Below are 17,744 nucleotides of genomic sequence, written 5' to 3' on the forward strand. Positions count from 1 at the left end.
GGAGAGGAAGTGCGTGCAGTGAGCTCTTGAAAGGAGAGCTGGTTGAGTCTGTCCTTTTAATTAGCTTGAAGAGACTAGCCTCCCTGTACTTGAAAAAAGAACACCTGCTACTGAGAGAAGCCAGCTGAGAAGGTGGTTTTGAGCCTCAGATGCTATTGGTGATGCTGATTGTGGTGAAAGCAGCTAGAATTTATTGAGCACTTTGTAACACTGAGATAGTCACTTGATGTGCTTGACCTCATTTAATGCTCACCGTAGCACTCTGAGATTGATGACTTATTCTTCCCATTTTATAGACGAGGAAACCAAGTTTTAGCAAGGTTAACTGACAGACCTCAGCTCGAGTATCTAGTAAGTGGCAGAGCAACAACTGAAATCCAAGTTATTTATTCTAGAGTCCCTCTACACCTTTCACAGGTGTGTGTGGGTATGGGGGTGTTGATGGGTGTCATTGCTTCCTAAAGGCTGCCAGAAAGTGCTGTGTGTGATCTAATTCAGCTTAACGTCCCCCAGTGAACCCTCTATAGAGAAGTTAATATTGTAAGTACTACAGGGATATTTTATTTTATTTATTTATTTTTAAATTTTATGATTCATAGTTATACTTTTTATTTATTTATTTATTTATTATTTTTGGCTGTGTTGGGTCTTCGTTTCTGTGCGAGGGCTTTCTCTAGTTGCGGCGAGCAGGGGCCACTCTTCATCGCGGTGCGCGGGCCTCTCACTGTCGCGGCCTCTCTTGTTGCGGAGCACGGGCTCCAGACGCACAGGCTCAGTAGGTGTGGCTCACGGGCCCAGTTGCTCCGCGGCATGTGGGATCTCCCCAGACCAGGGCTCGAACCCGTGTCCCCTGCATTGGCAGGCAGATTCTCAACCACTGTGCCACCAGGGAAGCCCAACAGGGATATTTTAAACATTCATAAAGGGGTGTATTTGTCAGCATGTCCCCTGAACTTTCCCAGGTGAGTCTTGAAGCTTGGCATTCTCTTGGCTGTCGTATTCCTACAGTGGAGGGCAGTCCACAGATGCTCTTTCGTGCTGTCTTTAGCGCCTCATCGGGGTTTCAAGGCTATTAGTCTTCTCAACTACAATGTAAGGTCTCTGAAGGCAGGCACCATCTCTTATCTTGGTTGATAAATTTGATTATTACCACAGCTGGATAAAAATGCCCCCTGAGATTATCCATCTCTCTCTTTTTTCAAATATTTATTTATTTGTTTGTTTGTTTATTTATTTAGGCTGCACCAGGCCTTAGTTGCAGCATGCAGGATCTTCACTGCAGCATGCGGGATCTTTAGTTGTGGCATGCAGACTTCTTAGTTGTGGCATATGGGATCTAGTTCCCCAACCAGGGGTCAAACTTGCGCCTCCTGCATTGGGAGCGTGGAGTCTTACCCACTGGACCACCAGGGAAGTCCCCCATCTCTCTTTTTAAGGTGTGTCTCTTCTCTGGACAGCTTCTGGCAGGGACTGTGTTGTGCCTCTTTTGGTGAGGATCATGGACTGGAAAGAGCCTGGGCTTGGGAGCCAGCACCAGGATCTTTCCTACTTGCTTTTGCAAGACTCTTCAGTGAGTCTTTTCACTTCCATTGAGGCTGTTTTTTTATTTGCAAAATGGGTATGGGAATCTTATAAGGGGTTCTCAAGATTAGAAATGATGTAGGTAAATGGCTGGTTCACAGTCAGCATTTAGGAAATGAAGAGATGGTTCATCTCTCTGTTCTGAAGCCTGTGCATGGGACCTTGCATAGAATGCATGCACGGTAAATGGATCTTGAATTAATGGTGGTTTCTTGAGACCTGACCTTAGAGAGCAACTCTGAAGTGTCTTAAAATATGATGTTTTTATGAAGAGTGTCCTCCATTGCCTGATTTTGCATAGGAAGGCAGAGCCAGAGACGGATTTCTTGGTTTTTAGGTGCTACTTCAGTTTATAAAGCCTGACGTTTTATACAGGTAAGTATTGGTAATATCAACTTCATGATAAGATATGCAGTGATTATATTCATCAGCCTGTTAAAGCAATAAAAGGATAATAGGACTAGACCAGCATCTCTTTGCTGGAATACGTTTCCTTTTATAACAACACTTTACAATATTTCATATAGATTTTAAAATTTAGAAACACCTTATGGAATTAGGTATTGTTCATTTCTTTTTGTAGGTGAGTAAACTGAGGCTGAGAAACTAAGGGCCTTCCCAGTTTGCAGCCCTGATAGAGTTTGGTTTCAAACCCAGTTCTTCTGACTCTTTTTTTGTGGTGGTTTTGCACAGCCACTAAACGCATATAGAAACTGTTAGCACAGTATATTTTTCTCCATCCATTTACTTTTAATCTGTGTCTTTATAGTTAAAGCGGGTTACTTACAACATACAATTGGGTCTTGTTTTTTGATCCACTCTAATAATCTCTTTTAATTGGTGCATTTAGACCATAGATGTTCAAAGTGATTATTGATATAGTTGGATACACATAGAGCAGCTGAAGTCAGAAATGTGTGTGTGTGTGTGTATATATAAAATGTTTATTAATATATAAATGTATAATAGATGCCAACTGATTTCTAGGTAATCTGGTCTGAGAAATAACATAGGTTAAAAAAAAGCCAAAAACTTTTTATTGAATGCTTGCTATGACCTTGGCACTATATTGAATATTTTTAGTGATTTTAGCTTAGTTGGAAGAAAACTCATTTCAGAAATTTTCACTGTATTTTCAAATACTTGGCTGTAGATTTTATACCTGATAAACTCAAATTGCCTAAAGTTACTGCAAAATACAATTAAAAGAGAAAAGTAACTAACGTACTGCAATTTACTGAGTGATGAATGGAAGTCGGTGTCTCACATATATTACCATTAAGCATCAAGGATCTGATGCAGTCCTCAGCCTCCAAGGTCTGGGTTCAGGGAGTATTGATTCTGGGCCTGACTGCATGTGTTCCACTTCAGTTATTAAACAAATGCTGCTGAGAATAGAGGTTTTCTCAGAAAAGATGATGCTTTCATTGTTTCTATTGGCTGTTTGCTAGGTTAGTATACTTTCAGTAAAATTTCAGAACGTCTTAAGGAAAACAAGCAATTCCTGAATAAGCTAGTATTATGAATTGAGGTATTTATGTATTTGCAAAGGACCCAGAGTCTTTTTACTGAATGGAACTTCTGTTCCCTCATTCCTCAGCATGGTATGGGCCTGTACTACAGATGTCTGTATGATATATGATGTGGTAAATATGTGGCCTTAGGAATTTTGTGGTTTAAAAGAAAAGTTGAGAGGGAATTAGGGATTTTCTAGAAGCGTGGACACCTCTCCTGCCATATCAAACCCACCCTTCTTTCCCGTGCTCAAGCTCTAAAAGACCTTTTTCAGCTGTGTAAGATTTTTTTCAGCCACCCACAGTAACTTCTTAGTCTCTTTACCGATAGCCTATGGTTCAACCTTGACTCTCCTGAGAATTCAAAATGCTTTCATTCATGCTTTCTCTACAGGTAGACATTGTGTAGTAACTGCTTCAGAAGAAAGGCGTCATCTGTATCCTGGGCTTGCCTTTATTAGTTTGAGGTTATGTGTTTGCAATTTAAACAGAGCTAAGATGTTTTGCTGTTATCTAACGAATTTGGGAATCTGCCCTTGTTTCAGTTATCTAGATTTCCTAAGTGGAGTGTTTCGAGTGTGCTGGATGCTGTAGTTAGACAGCTTTGTTTTGGGTCTGTAGACACAGCCATATTTGGGAAACACACGTGGGCCAGTTTTTGTATTTAAGACTTGTCTTGGTTAACAATGCAGGCTTAAGAAACTGTGTGTGCCCAGAGTTGTACATATAAAGAGTCTGAGGAGCTCAGGTCTCTGGAATGCCATGGAATCAGGTTAGGAGCAGGGAATTGGCAGCGAGCAGGCTTTGGGAGCAGTGGGGTACTGTGTGTGTTGTCACCTGGCAGCCCCTGTGGACTATTTTAAGATGAAACGTTTTGGTGTAATTGCTTCTTTAGGAAATCTGGCTGAACATTCTCGTCATTTTACTGCCTCCCTTGTCCTCATAAGGAACTGCATGGGAGTAGTTTGGCTTCATTAAACAAAAGCAATCACTGGCAATTAATGTTGCAATTCCATATTTGGGGTATTTGTTATGGGTCCTGAGAAAGATTGCATCATGTGGGGCTGCCATGTTCTAATGGACAAGACTGTTAGTGGCATTTTTTTTTTTTTTTAGCTTGTCTGCTAGAATTTGCTCTTTAAAGTTCTGAAGATTACACAATTGCATATCAAATGCTAGGGATGAGATTAAAAAACAACTTCCTTTCATTAAAAAAGAAGTGTATTGTAATTACATTACACACAATTTGGAAAATATAAATGAAATTTAAAAGTTACCTGTAATTCCATGCTACCATATCATTATTAGAATTTGGGCATATTTCCTTTGAAGTATGTGCACATGTTTTGGTTTTTACATATTTATAATCAGAAACGTCACACAGACCTACATCCTGCTTTATTCACCTAATCTCATAAGAAGTGTTTTCCCATGTTGTACGGTCTACATAACCATTATCTTCATAACGGTTCAGTCCATGCAGGGGGTGAGTGGCCATGTAATTGGCCCCTGTCACTGAACACAGGAGTGTTTCTAGGTTTTTACTATTAACAAAGTTGTGGTAAACATCTCTGTCTACGTAGCTTTATTGTCATTTGGTGTTCTTTCTTTGAACTGGATTCCCCTAAAGCACAAAGGGTATGAGCTACATTAAGTCTTGATGTGCTGTGCTGAAAACAGTGGTAACAATTTACAGTGTCAATGACTGTAGGAAAATGTCAGTGTCTTTGCATTTGACCACACTGAGCGTTAGTGCTTTTAAATTTGTGGACTAACTTAAGAAGTGGGAAAAATGGTTAGCCATTATTTGAATCTTCTTTTTAAACTAATCAGGTTAAGTGAACATTTTTCTCAGATTTGTTTGCCTTTTTTCTTGGAATTTCTTCATGCCTTTAACATTTTTTTTCTTGGCAATAAGTATCGAGTACACTGTAAAACAAGGATATTAATCCTCTCTATTATGTTTGCTGTAAACCATGTGTTGTAATACATAACTTGTAATCATATATTATCTCCTAAATTCTATTGTCTGAAGCTCAAATAATTTTGCATGTATAAAACTTGAAACTCTTTTGGGCTGTGTTTTCTTATTGGCAATTTTGTTGGCAGAATCAACTTTGCATGTTTATTTAAAGACTTCATTTAAGTATAAAAGGGAAAAAAAACGATTGCAGGTTTGTCGGTAGCTAACTTTCCAACTCCGGATCTGGCTTGGCCCATCTCTGGCAAGGGCCTGAGTTGAGAGTGTGATGACTTTAGTGGGAGCTTGGGCATGGGATTTCTGAATTCTGTGATTATTAAATAAGTCTTATTAAATGAATTCCTTATCATCATGACTTTCTTTTTTTTTTTTAATAATTATTTATTTATTTATTTTTGGCTGCATTGGGTCTTCATTGCTGTGTGTGGGCTTTCTCTAGTTGTGGCGAGCGAGGGCTACTCTTGCGGTGCACGGGCTTCTCATTGCGGTGGCTTCTCTTGTTGTGCAGCACGGGCTCCAGGTGCATGGGCTTCAGTAGTTGTGGCCCACGGGCTCAGTAGTTGTGGCTCACGGGCTCTAGGCGCATGGGCTTCAGTAGTTGTGGCTCACGGGCTTAGTTGCTCTGCGGCATGTGGGATCTTCCCAGGCCAGGGCTCGAACCCGTGTCCCCTGCATTGGCAGGCGGATTCTTAACCACTGTGTCACCAGAGAAGTCCATGCCTTTCAATAGTGATTAAAAATAAGACTAAACCAAAATTAAAATCTTCCGTTTTTGTTGGGTCGGTGGATCTGGTGACTGGGATTGGCCTTAATATTTGGGGAGGTTTGGGAAAGGGCATTAGTGGGAAGTAACAATGAGATTAAAGACTTGGAAATGGGAAATCTTGTTCAGGATTCAATAGGAATGACAAATATGATACACATGGACTTTAGGGCTTATTGATACCTATGGGAGATGAGACTGGAAAAGTAATTGGGACTTCATCTTACAGAGCCTTATGGTATTTTAAGGAATTTGGACATTTAGACCAATGTTTCCCAAAGCATGACATTTAAGGTCAGAACGCGGCAGGACATGGGCTATAGGGTGATTCCGAGGCTTATTAGGCCATTGCAATTGTCTATGAATGAGGTGGTGGAATAGAATGGTGAGTGTGAGGATGGAAAAACAGTGGTGGCTGGGTTGTATGAGTCATGAAGGCAGAAGAATTGACAAGACTAGGCAGGTGGCAAGGGAATGAGGAGACAGACATTCACCCCACCAATACTAATTGGGTGCCTGCTCTGAGCTAGGCACCATACTAGACAGTAGGATACAGAGATGATCAAGACTCTGCCCTGCTGGAGGGGCCTCACTGTCTAGTGAACTTGATTGGAGGAGGGGAAACCAGGAAGGCAGGGTGGGAAAAAATGAGTAATGGACTTGGCCAGTAATCTTTGTAACTGATTATCAGAACACTTTGCATTGTTTGGTGAGTAATAACGTGATATCAGAAGGTTATAAGGGGGAATTGGCACTGGCTAGTTTAGGAATTGGCTGTGGATGGTTGCTTCTCATCTGGAATTCAGTGTTCATTGCCAAGAGACCAAGGGCTGAAGGTGCCCTGAGGAGGAAGAAGGAGGGATAAGAGGCTAAGTAATATTCCATTGTATATATGTACGACATCTTCTTTATCCATTCCTCTGTTAGTGGACATTTAGGTTGCTTCCATGTCCTGGCTATTGTAAATAGTGCTACAATGAAATAATGCCATTTGCAGCAACATGGGTGGACCTAGAGATTACCATACTGAGTGAAGTAAGTCAGACAGAGAAAGGCAAATATCATATGGTATCGCTTATATGTGGAATCTAAAAAAATGGAACAAAGAAACTTACTTACAAAACAGAAATAGTCACAGATGTAAAAAACAAATTTATGGTTACCAGGGGGCAAAGGGGGGAAGGGATAAGTTGGGAGATTGGGATTGCCATATACACACTACTATATATAAAATAGATAACTAATAAGGACCTGCTGTACAGCACAGGAAACTCTACTCAATACTCTGTAATGACCTATATGGGAAAAGAATCTAAAAAAGAGTGGTTATATGTATAGCTGATTCACTTTGCCATGCAGAAGAAACTAACACAACACTGTAAATCAACTATACTCCAGTAAAAATAAAAAATAAAAAAAAAGAGGGATAGGAGGGAAAGTGGGCTTAGTAGACGGAATAAAGAGCAAGACTAAGGGAAACTTTTCCTGAATCTGTTTTTGCACCTAAATAATAAGGGGATGGATTAGATTTCTGGTTTATGAATTTTTTGTAGCCATACAACCCACTTATCCAAGGAAAGCTCAGCAAGTATAAATGAATGAAATCGATAAAAGCACAGCCGCCCTGTTAGCCTGAGGGGGCTCATGGAACTTTCTTCCAGAACAGGTGGAAAACCATGAAGAGGGGCTAGGTAACCTGCCCGGATGCTTCCGGTTCTAATAGTCCGGGTGAAATCTTCTAGGAAGTGAGCATGCAGTTGGAAAGGAATGAGGACCCAGCTCAGGGTCCTCTAGCCCTTTAAACTCCTAGAAGCACTGCAGAGATCCTGTTCTAGAAGGAAGAGCCTCATGGCTCAAGGTAAACCAGTCCACAGTGACGTTTACAAATCAGGACCAGAAAGTGCTTGGGAGGAGGAAGGAGTTAACTGTCTTAAATTCAGTGGCAAGGTCAGTGAGGCCCCGACCACTGCAGAAACTGTTGCGCTTGGCCATGTGTGTGCACTGGAAACCTTTCTGAAGGCCATTTTAGATAACTGGTTAGAACGGAAACCATGTTGGAGGGATTCCAGGAGGAAATGGGAGGATGTGGGGGATGACCTATTGCTCCCTCTCCAGAAGCATCGGTCTTTCCGCAGAAACTGTGGGCTTGTGCTGTTCTGAGCCCCCAGCTGTGTCATGGGATTCCAGGCTGAACTTAATGTCAGGGTCGAGTTTATTCTAGCTTCCTCCCCTTGAAAGGAAGTGTTAGCGACTCAGTGTTTATCCTTTCTGGCTTTCTGAAGAGCCTTCTGCACCCTCTCCAATAATGCAGAGAGTGCATTTGAAGAGAAACGACATGATTAGAGATTGAGAGGAAGATGTGCTGTCAAAAAATTGCAGAAACGTGCCTTTGCTGGTGGATCAGCAAAGTATAAAGCAATAAGGCCAAGCATGTATTCTGGGGCTTTGTGAGCTGTGCCTATTCTTTTCAAGCCACTGGACGTAGCTGCAAATATATATGCATATGTATATATGTGTATGTATGTGTATGTGTGTGTGTGTGTATATATCAGGTTGGCAGATTGGATTTTTAGAGCTAGAGTATAATCAGGGTCTGGTCGAATGGGGAGCTAGCTTCCTGTAGGCAGCTACAGTGGAGATAAGGAGGGTCTTGGTTATTTTGAAGATAAGACTTGAAAGTTAGGTTCTGAAGGCTAAATGAGGGCAAAGTTCCTGACTGAACACCCACCCACTAAATGCTCAGTCCTGAGGATGACACAGCGTCTCCCTTCCAGAATCTTAGAATTGTGTGTGTATGTATGTGTATTTGGGAAGAAGCAATGGAGGCAAAACACCGTAGATCATAGGGGAAGCTGGAGCATGCTGAGTGAGAGGTCAACCAGGGGCTCATTCTCTTCCAAGAATCTTTGCTGGATCTTGAATTTATTTTTACAGACAAACTCAATTCCTCCCTTGTCATATATCCCTGAATCATCCATATAAGGAAGGACCTTCTTTCCTTCCCCAATAAACAACCCATATTTAGTTATTGGATTCTATTTCAGCTGGGAGCATGAGCAACTTTTGCTTTTTGATAATTATTCACTCTGTGGCATCGAGACTTATCTCAGAATTACAGGGTTGTGGAATTAGAGAGGGACCATGCAGAACCGTTGATTATCTGGATGCATTCTTAACAAGACTGGCTACTTCACATCTTGTTCTTTTGGTGGAATGTCTGTTGATGCTGTGGTGTTCTGACCAAGTTCGGTAGGTCTTGACAGCCCGAGGGGTGGAATGGCGGCTTGACCCTAGCTGGCTCACCCAAGCCATGACACCGTAGGTTCCTGCAACCCACCGGGGGATTGCTGCCCACTTGTAGTGGTCCAGTTTTGCCACTAGGTGGCACTGTTCACCTTTTTTGGCTTTTACCCAAAGGCTCCTGCCTCCTTTGGAGGAGACTTGGGGGAGAAATCATAAAGATGTGCCATCATGTTCTCAACCAACTCAAACTCTTTACAGCTTAGTTTTTAAATAAATATTAAGTGTCAGAAATTTTTATGTAAAATAAACTCTCATGTTTAACATATGATTGTAATACTTGTACTATCTCTAAATAAACTGTGGGGATTAGATTGTGACTTTTAAAGCTTTCAGCGTTCTCTGGTCAGACTCAGTTTGTGCAGCTTTCTGATTGCATCCCCGCCGCCCTGACTCTCTGAGCTCTTCAGGTTGTAGAGACAAAACTGTTTGCTGAGCCACTTGGGATTCCCCTCTGGACAGCCTTATTCAGGAGAGAGGAATGAAGATTGTCCTCTCCCACTGAAACCTTTGGGGCTCCCTCCTCCCCCTCATCTTGTGCTGCTCAAGATGCTTTGGTTGCAAACGAACAGGCATGGCCTCTGGTTAACTCAGACTGAAAGGGAGATTTATTGGCAAGATCTCAGGTGGTTCAGAATTTACAAGAGGCAGGTGAACCACACTCAGAACAGGCAGAAATTCAAAGAGGCTGAGATGGATGGACTCAGAGCCAACACCAGGCCCCGGATGAGTCTGGATAAGGTGTCGCTGCTGTTGCAACCACCGCCGAGGATGGGACACTGGGCACCGTCCTCGACACAACTGCCACTGTCACAGTTTTTATTTTGATTTTTTTTTTTTATAAATTTATTTATTTATTTTTGGCTGTGTTGGGTCTTCGTTTCTGTGCGAGGGCTTTCTCTAGTTGCGGCAAGTGGGGGCCACTCTTCATCGCGGTGCACGGGCCTCTCACTATCACGGCCTCTCTCGTTGCGGAGCACAGGCTCCAGACGCACAGGCTCCAGACGCGCAGGCTCAGTAGTTGTGGCTCACGGGCTTGGTTGCTCCGCGGCATGTGGGATCTTCCCAGACCAGGGCTCGAACTCGTGTCCCCTGCATTGGCAGGCGGGTTCTTAACCACTGTGCCACCAGGGAAGCCCTATTTTGATATTATTTTAAACTACCCCCTGCTTCGTGTCACCTGCTGCCTATTTAAACAACCAAGTGAGAGCATGTTACAGGACCTACTACCGAGAAAGTCTATGTGTGCAGAGCTGGTACCCACCTAGGCATTGTCGTTGCCGCCTACTACGTCATACAAGTTCCTCAAGTACTGGAATAGTGTCCTACCACCCTGGACCCATCCTCCTTCCATCTTTTCGCAATCCAATCACCAAACGGTAAAACACCTGGCCTGGGGGGGGCCCCCCCCCCCCCCGCCGCCCAGAGAGCTCTACACCTGGCGTCCACTCTGGTTGGTGGATGTTTGTAGTAAAGTGATGGTTAGTATTTGGGACACTATCCCTGCCCATGTGTACTTTAGGTCACTTTGTAAGTAAGGGTAGGGCTGACATCTAGAAATTACTAGTGTCTGTATTGAGAAATATATAAAATGTGCAAAGGGTGACCCACATATGACAGATGGTGAAGACTCATCACGTGCGAGTCGAGGCATCCTTTTTGTTTGCTTTATAAGACATTTCCATTCATTTCTCCCCCAACCTCAGAATGCTGTTGTGCTATGTACTTATTTTTTTAATTGAAGTATAGTTGATTTACAATGTTGTTAGTTTCAGGTGTACTGCAAACTGATTCAGTTTTATATATATATGTGTGTATGTATATAATGTATATAATATATACATACTTTTTCAGATTCTTTTCCATTATAGGTTATTATAAGATACTGAATATAGTTCCCTGTGCTATACAGTAGGTCCTTGTTGTTTACCTGTTTCTTATCTACTTCTTAGTGTGTATCTGTTAATCCTAAACTCCTAATTTATCCCCCCTGCCCACTTTCCCCTTTGGTGACCATAAGTCTGTTTTCTATGTCTGTGAGTCTATTTCTGTTTTGTAAATAAGTTTGTATCATTTTTTTTAGATTCCACGTATAAGTAATATCATATGATATTTGTCTTTCTCTGTCTGACTTAGTAAAATAATCTCTAGGTCCATCCATGTTGCTACAAATGGCATTATTTCATTCTTTTTTTATGTCTGAGTAATATTCCATTTATGTACTTATTTTTAAAATTAAGACAAATTAAACTCTACAGAGGGAGCTGGTAAATGAATTATGGAATGTTACAGCCATTAAAATGATGACTGTAAAAATCCAGAAAAATGTTCATGAAATATTTAATTTGAGAACTAGAACACAGAGCTGTCCAGACATTGTTTACAACTATGTAAATACTATTTATGCAGATAAAGGTTAGAAAGTATTGTAAAGAAAGAAAAATATTAAGATAACTTCACTGTTGGAAGTAAGTGAGAAAGAGAAAAACAAACACCGTATGCTAACACATATATATGGAATCTAAAAAAAAAAAAACAGTGGTTCTGAAGAACCTAGGGGCAGGACAGGAATAAAGACGCAGATGTGGAGAACGGACTTGAGGACACGGGGAGGGGGAAGGGTAAGCTGGGACAAAGTGAGAGAGTGGCATGGACATATATACACTACCAAATGTAAAATAGATAGCCAGTGGGAAGCAGCCGCATAGCACAGGGAGATCAGCTCGGAGCTTTGTGACCACCTAGAGGGGTGGGATAGGGAGGATGGGGAGGGAGACGCAAGAGGGAGGAGATACGGGGATATATGTATATGTATAGCTGATTCACTTTGTTTTACAGCAGAAACTAACACAACATTGTAAAGCAATTATACTCCAATAAAGATGTTAAAAACAAAAAGATAACTTCAGTGTTGAAACGAAAACATTTCTACAGTTGTGCTTTAAAAGTTAAATAAATAAAACCTTAGCATAATTATTTAAATGATTTAAAAAATAAAACATTTGGATGCTATCCCGACATCCGTTTTGGCCCTGGGAGGCAAACGAAGGTATCATAAAACCAGGATTGGAAACCACCAGGGCATACACAACACAGGGGGTTGTGTTCTTAACTGAAAGAACAAATGTTTCCACAGCTTAGAGAACAATCTGAGGGGCTGTTGAAGGTCACGGGTAGTCTCAGGTGTACTTGACAGTGACAGAGGCAAACTTACGGCTGATTTGGGCTGGAGAGACGGACTTAGAATGATTTCCTTTTTGCCCCCAGCTTCTGTTCAGTCAATTCCAAGGACAGTGAACAAGACAACCACCCAGAAAGGAAACTGGTGCCTGACTTCAGCGTTAAACAGGAGACTAAAGCGTGTCTCTTGGTGCAGACCCTCAGACCATACCATGACCTTAATACAGAACTCTGTATTAATTAATTCTTAATACAGAATTCATGAACCGGGAAGTTGATATCCTCTACATCATTGCTTTTCACACTTGAAAGTACATAGGGACCAGCTGGGGATCTTGTTAAAATGCAGATTCTGATTAAGTTGGTGCAGCATTGATTCTGCATTTCTCCATTTTTTAGTAAGTTCCCAGCTGCTGGTCTGCAGACCACATGTTAAATAGTAAGGTTCTACAGCTCATGAAGACTTACTTTTCAGGTTGTCCTTCAGATGTATTTAGCTAGACCTTACTATTCAAAACATGTGCAAGACTTGCACCTTGAAAGCTACAAGACATTGCTGAGAGAAATTAAAGGGGACCTACATAAAGGGAGAGAGTTCATTCTCATGAATTGGAAATTCAATGTTGTTAAAATGTTAATTTCCCCCAGATTGATACATAGATTGAACACGAACCCATTCAAAATTCCAGCAGGCTTTTTTTGTTTTGGTGGAAACTGGTAAGATGACTCTAAACTTTTTATGAAAATACAGAGGACCTGGAAGAACCAAAATGATTTTGAAAAAGAATGAAGTTGGAAGACTCACACTACCCGATTTCAAGACTTACTATAAAGCTCTAATCATCAAGACAATGGATTAGATAAAGACAAATAAATGGAACAAAGTCCAGAAATAGACCCACACTATATGGCCAGTTGCCAAATTGTGTTATGCTAAGTGAGAGAAGCCAGGTACAAAAGATTACGTACCATATGATACCATTTACGTAAGATTCTAGGACTTCCCTGGTGGTGCAGTGGTTAAGAGTCCGCCTGCCGATGCAGGGGACATGGGTTCGATCCCTAGCCCGGGAAGATCCCACATGCCACAGAGCAACTAAGCCCATGCGCCACAACTACTGAGTGTGCGCTCTAGAGCCCATGAGCCACAACTACTGTAGCCCGCGTGCCTAGAGCCCGTGCTCCGCAACAAGAGAAGCCACTGCAATGAGAAACCTGCGCACTGCAACAAAGAGTAGCCCCCGCTTACTGTAACTAGAGAAAGCCCGTGCGCAGCAATGAAGACCCAACGCAGCCAAAAAAAAAAAAAAAAAAGTTCTAGAAGAGGTAAAACTATAGTGACAGTAGCCAGTGGTTTTGGGGGACTTCAGATGGGACCCTATTAAATGAGGGGGTTACCGTTTGCATATCAGTGAGTAAGTGGACGGCATTCCCACTTCAAGGCAGTAGAGTGTAGTTCCTACGTGCCTGGGCTTTCAGGTCGGGCTGTCTGGGTTCCAGAACCAACTCTGCCACATGGGCAGCAAGCTGTTCACCTCTCTGTGCTTTGGTTTCCTCATCTGTGTAAACTAATACAATGCTAGTTCTTACCTTATAGGGTCCCTGTGAGGATCAAATGAATTAATATATTTAAAGCACCTAGAATGTTTTCTTGAGCATAATAAGCTATATATAATCTTATTGTTACTCTCCAATAATCAGTTTGTGTTGTGATTTTATCTCTCTGTCCTAAAACTTGGTTCTTTGCTTCACTCTCTCCTTGATCCACATGGACTCATGTAACTTGAGGTTCTTAATAGAATGTTATAGGTGGAAGGGATCTTGGATAGTATCTAAACCAAGTACAGTTGACAAAATGGAGGCCAGGGAGTTTGAGTTATGTGCCCAAGGTCAGGTTAGTACACAGCCAACCAAGAACCAGAAGCCTGGCCAAGTAATGCCTGGTCCACCTCTGTTTTATCAAGGCTTATATACAGTGTTTGCATTTTTAATGTGAACCATAGGGATTTATCTCGAACCTGCCATTCATCAATTCCATTGTGGTGTTTGTTTTTCTGCAGAGCCCCAGTTACAGAAGACTTGTCCTATCACCACCATGAGCTCTGGTAAGTCATTTAAAACCCTGTCTTTCTCTTCCTGACAAATCTGCAAAACTGGACTGTTTACCCAGATTTCCCTCTTACTCTGAAGGCCCCAACTGCATTTCATTTTTTGTCTTTCGAGTCCTGGGTAAGCGCCAAAGCTTTGTCATAAATTGTCATCACAACCTTTATTATTAATGATTTATTGAGTACCTACCATATGTCAAGAACTGTGCTATACACTTTACATGTACTGTGTCCTAATCTTTATAACGGGCTCCCTTTCCCTCGATCTAACAACTTTATTGAGATATAATTGGCATATAATAAACTTGCGGATATTTTAAGTATATTATTTGATAAATGTTGACATATGTATACACCTCAGTGGCATTTCTTAATCTGAGTGACTGCAGCAAAAGTAAACAGATTGACCATAATTGCCCCATGGTATGAGCTAATCCATCGCTTCCTTTATCAGGGCAAAACCACCCTTTTGCTATGCTTTTGGTAGTAAAAATCAAGACCTACACAAATGAGCAGTTCTGAGTAGTTTTGGTTTAGAGCTGGGGTAGAAAACCCGGGCTAGGGAAGACAGAAGGGAATAGGTAGGTACCTGCTCCTTGTGTAGCCAGGAGCTGTCAGCTTTCCAGCCCAGGATTCGAGGCAGAGAAGTTTCTATCTGGAGATGGAGGCCCACCTTAGCTACTGAGTGCACCCTGGAACCTCCCGAGACCTGCAGGCAGGGTGGGCTGGGAGATGACCTAGTGGATAGCTCACTCAGGGGCCTCCTAATCCTGAGATATCTCCAGGGTGTTATCAGAGACCTCTGGAGGTTAAAAACAAGCCTTTCCGCTTATTTACATGCAGTGCCCTTTTAGCCAAATTCTAAACCTTGCCGGACAGTGTGTGCTTATTAGGAGGAGGAGGGCCCAGGTGGATCGGGTCAGGGCCACACACACTGAGTGTGCGGGCTTTGGGCTGTGGTGGATCCTTCTCTCCACTCTCCTCTGTAAGATGGACATCACGAAAGCACCACCTCATGGGGATTTGTGAGGATTAAGTGAGGCAGTGCTTATAAAGTACTGAGCGCTGAGCCCAAGGCCTGTCCAGTGTCCCCTCCGTGGGTTATCAGCTCAGGTTCCCTCCTGGCGAGGAAAGGGATTGGACTTGGCCTTGACTCCATGGGCGCTTCTCCTATGCGTGAGGGGGCTACGTCCCTTCTTTTCCCCTCCAGGTGGGCTCGGGCACCGCCAGTAGTCCCTGCTTTGCAACTCATTTTTTCTTCTCGCTTGGCTTTTTGTTTTTCCTGTCATTCAAAATAGGCCAGGGTTTTTTTTTTGCTTTGTTTTGTTTTTTTCTTAGCTCTGCAGCCTAAAGTTTCTTGTTCTTCTAATATCAGGATTAGCCTAAACTGGCATCACCACTCCTGGCATGAATAAGGGGGGAAGAAGTGGGCAGGGAGGGGCCGGTCAAGGGTGCAGAAATGCCTGTGGGACTTCTCCCCAAGTTCTCTCTCAGGCGTGACGCTGAAAGGAGGCATTTCCTAGGGAGAGTCCAAAAAATCTGGACCCTTTGACCTGATAATCCCGCTCTTGGGAATGTCTGTCTTAATTCGAAGGAAACAAAAACACCCACATGAAGGTGGGGAATGAGTAGGTTCATTATGTGTGTTTACTTGATGGGAGATTATGCCACTAATAAAAGTGATCACCAGGAAGAAAGCAGCTATGTAGAAAACACTCGTTTTTAACCTTTGGTGGAAAGAACAGCATGTCTGGGGTCACCTGGCTAGTGACCCCTGAGGCAACCCCAGGCCACCAGCACTGTGCTGCAGAGGTGTGAGTGTGAGGTGATGGAATTATTTTTCCAAATTTCTTAAAGTTTGGTTGTTTGATTTAAAAAAAAAAACACAAAAGGAAAGGAAGGACATGGGTCTGGGCCTTGTGGAAGCTCAGAGACTGCTGGCACTGGGAAGGCCCAAAGCAAGGCCTGTAGTCCTAGGAAGGGGATGGTTAAGAGAAATTAGGCAGGTGCATGGGGAAGGGATAGTCAGAAAAGATGGAGTGGTGGAACGGGTGGTATTTCTTTTACTTGGATTTCTGGCTTTCTGCCAACACCCTCCTTCCATCCATCCCAGAAATGCAGGTGCAAAGGGGACTTTGGGAGAACTAGCCTTTGTCTGTAGGTAGATTGGGGGCAGTGAACAGGCCAGTGTCGGGAGGTCATGGCCGCTGTGGCGGGGTTGGGGGGCGGGCACAGAGGCAGTAGCCCTGCTCACATCTGGATCCAGGAGCGCCTGGGCTGGCCTGTCAGTGTAGTTTATGTCAGGGAGGCTGATTGTTAAGAGCCCGGGTAGGGTGACCAAGTCTCAGTCAAATGAGCTACTGGGGTTGGGGGCTTTTGGGGAAATAGAATATATCTGGTTTATATAGAGAGAGTATTCTAAACATATAAACCATTTTTCATTTTAAAAATAAAAAATGTTTATCCTAGCTGGGGACAAAGAAGATAAGCTGTGGGATGGACCAGACCAGACTTCAAATCCCTATTTAGTGATCTTAGAGCCCGGCATCCTTTCTGAGCTTCAAATTCCTTATCTATAAAATGAGAGTTCCTAACTTCTAGCTCCAGGGGCCTGGGTATTAAGAATAAAAATGAGGTGCTCATTATAAAATGCTGAGCATGGACCCTCAGATCCGGGTAAATAGAGGGCTTTAAAAACCCGTAGCTGTTCTGATTATATTTGTGGCTTGGTTTGCTCTTGGCTGCAGGGGGCGTCACCCCAAGCACACTGATCACATGTCCCACCTGCTTGTCTTCTCTGGGCTGCTGCCGTCAATTCTGGGACGGGAAACTGGGTGGGGCTTAGGCTGCTGGTGGGCAGTGAGGGTCTCAGTGTCTGCAGCTGAGCAGAACTTTGAAAGGTCTCCACTGACACACAGGAGGTGACATTCAAGGTGAACCTCAAGGTGCAGAGGATTTCCCCAAGCTAGGAAAAGGGGGAGCGTGCATTTCTGGCCGAAGTCCTCGCAGGAACCAAGGCCTGAATATCAGAAAGTATCTGATGTGCTGAAGGGGTTGTGAGGAGACGGTCATGGCGGGCAGGGGCAGGAGGGAGTTGCAGCTGGAAAAGGGCTGGGACCTGTGGCTGAAGTGCCTGGAGTCCGGGATGAGTTGCCCAGGCTTTGTCCCTGGGTAGCTTCTGGTTACTGGGGCTTGTTTGTTCATTTACTTTTAATCATCAGGAAGGTCAGTTTGTTCATTTGAATATAACCACTTATGCCAACATACAGGCCATCTCACTTACTAAAAAATGATATTCCTAATGTACATTTGGGGGA

General features: G+C 42.9%; 1 protein-coding gene across 38 annotated transcripts in view; it reads left to right on the forward strand.

Annotated features, from left to right (window-relative positions):
- Positions 1–17,744, forward strand: part of SORBS1 (sorbin and SH3 domain containing 1) — a 241,675-nt gene that overhangs the window by 108,284 nt on the left and 115,647 nt on the right. For all 38 annotated transcript variants that reach the window (XM_036829021.1, XM_036828992.1, XM_036828997.1 and 35 more), the window contains exon 3: positions 14,380–14,424. In XM_036829021.1, the coding sequence (XP_036684916.1) occupies positions 14,415–14,424 (10 nt within the window). In that variant the 5' untranslated portion in view covers positions 14,380–14,414. The remainder of the gene's footprint in view (positions 1–14,379; positions 14,425–17,744) is intronic.

This window comes from Balaenoptera musculus, chromosome 16, assembly GCF_009873245.2.
Source record: "Balaenoptera musculus isolate JJ_BM4_2016_0621 chromosome 16, mBalMus1.pri.v3, whole genome shotgun sequence".
Taxonomy (NCBI): Eukaryota; Metazoa; Chordata; class Mammalia; order Artiodactyla; family Balaenopteridae; genus Balaenoptera; species Balaenoptera musculus.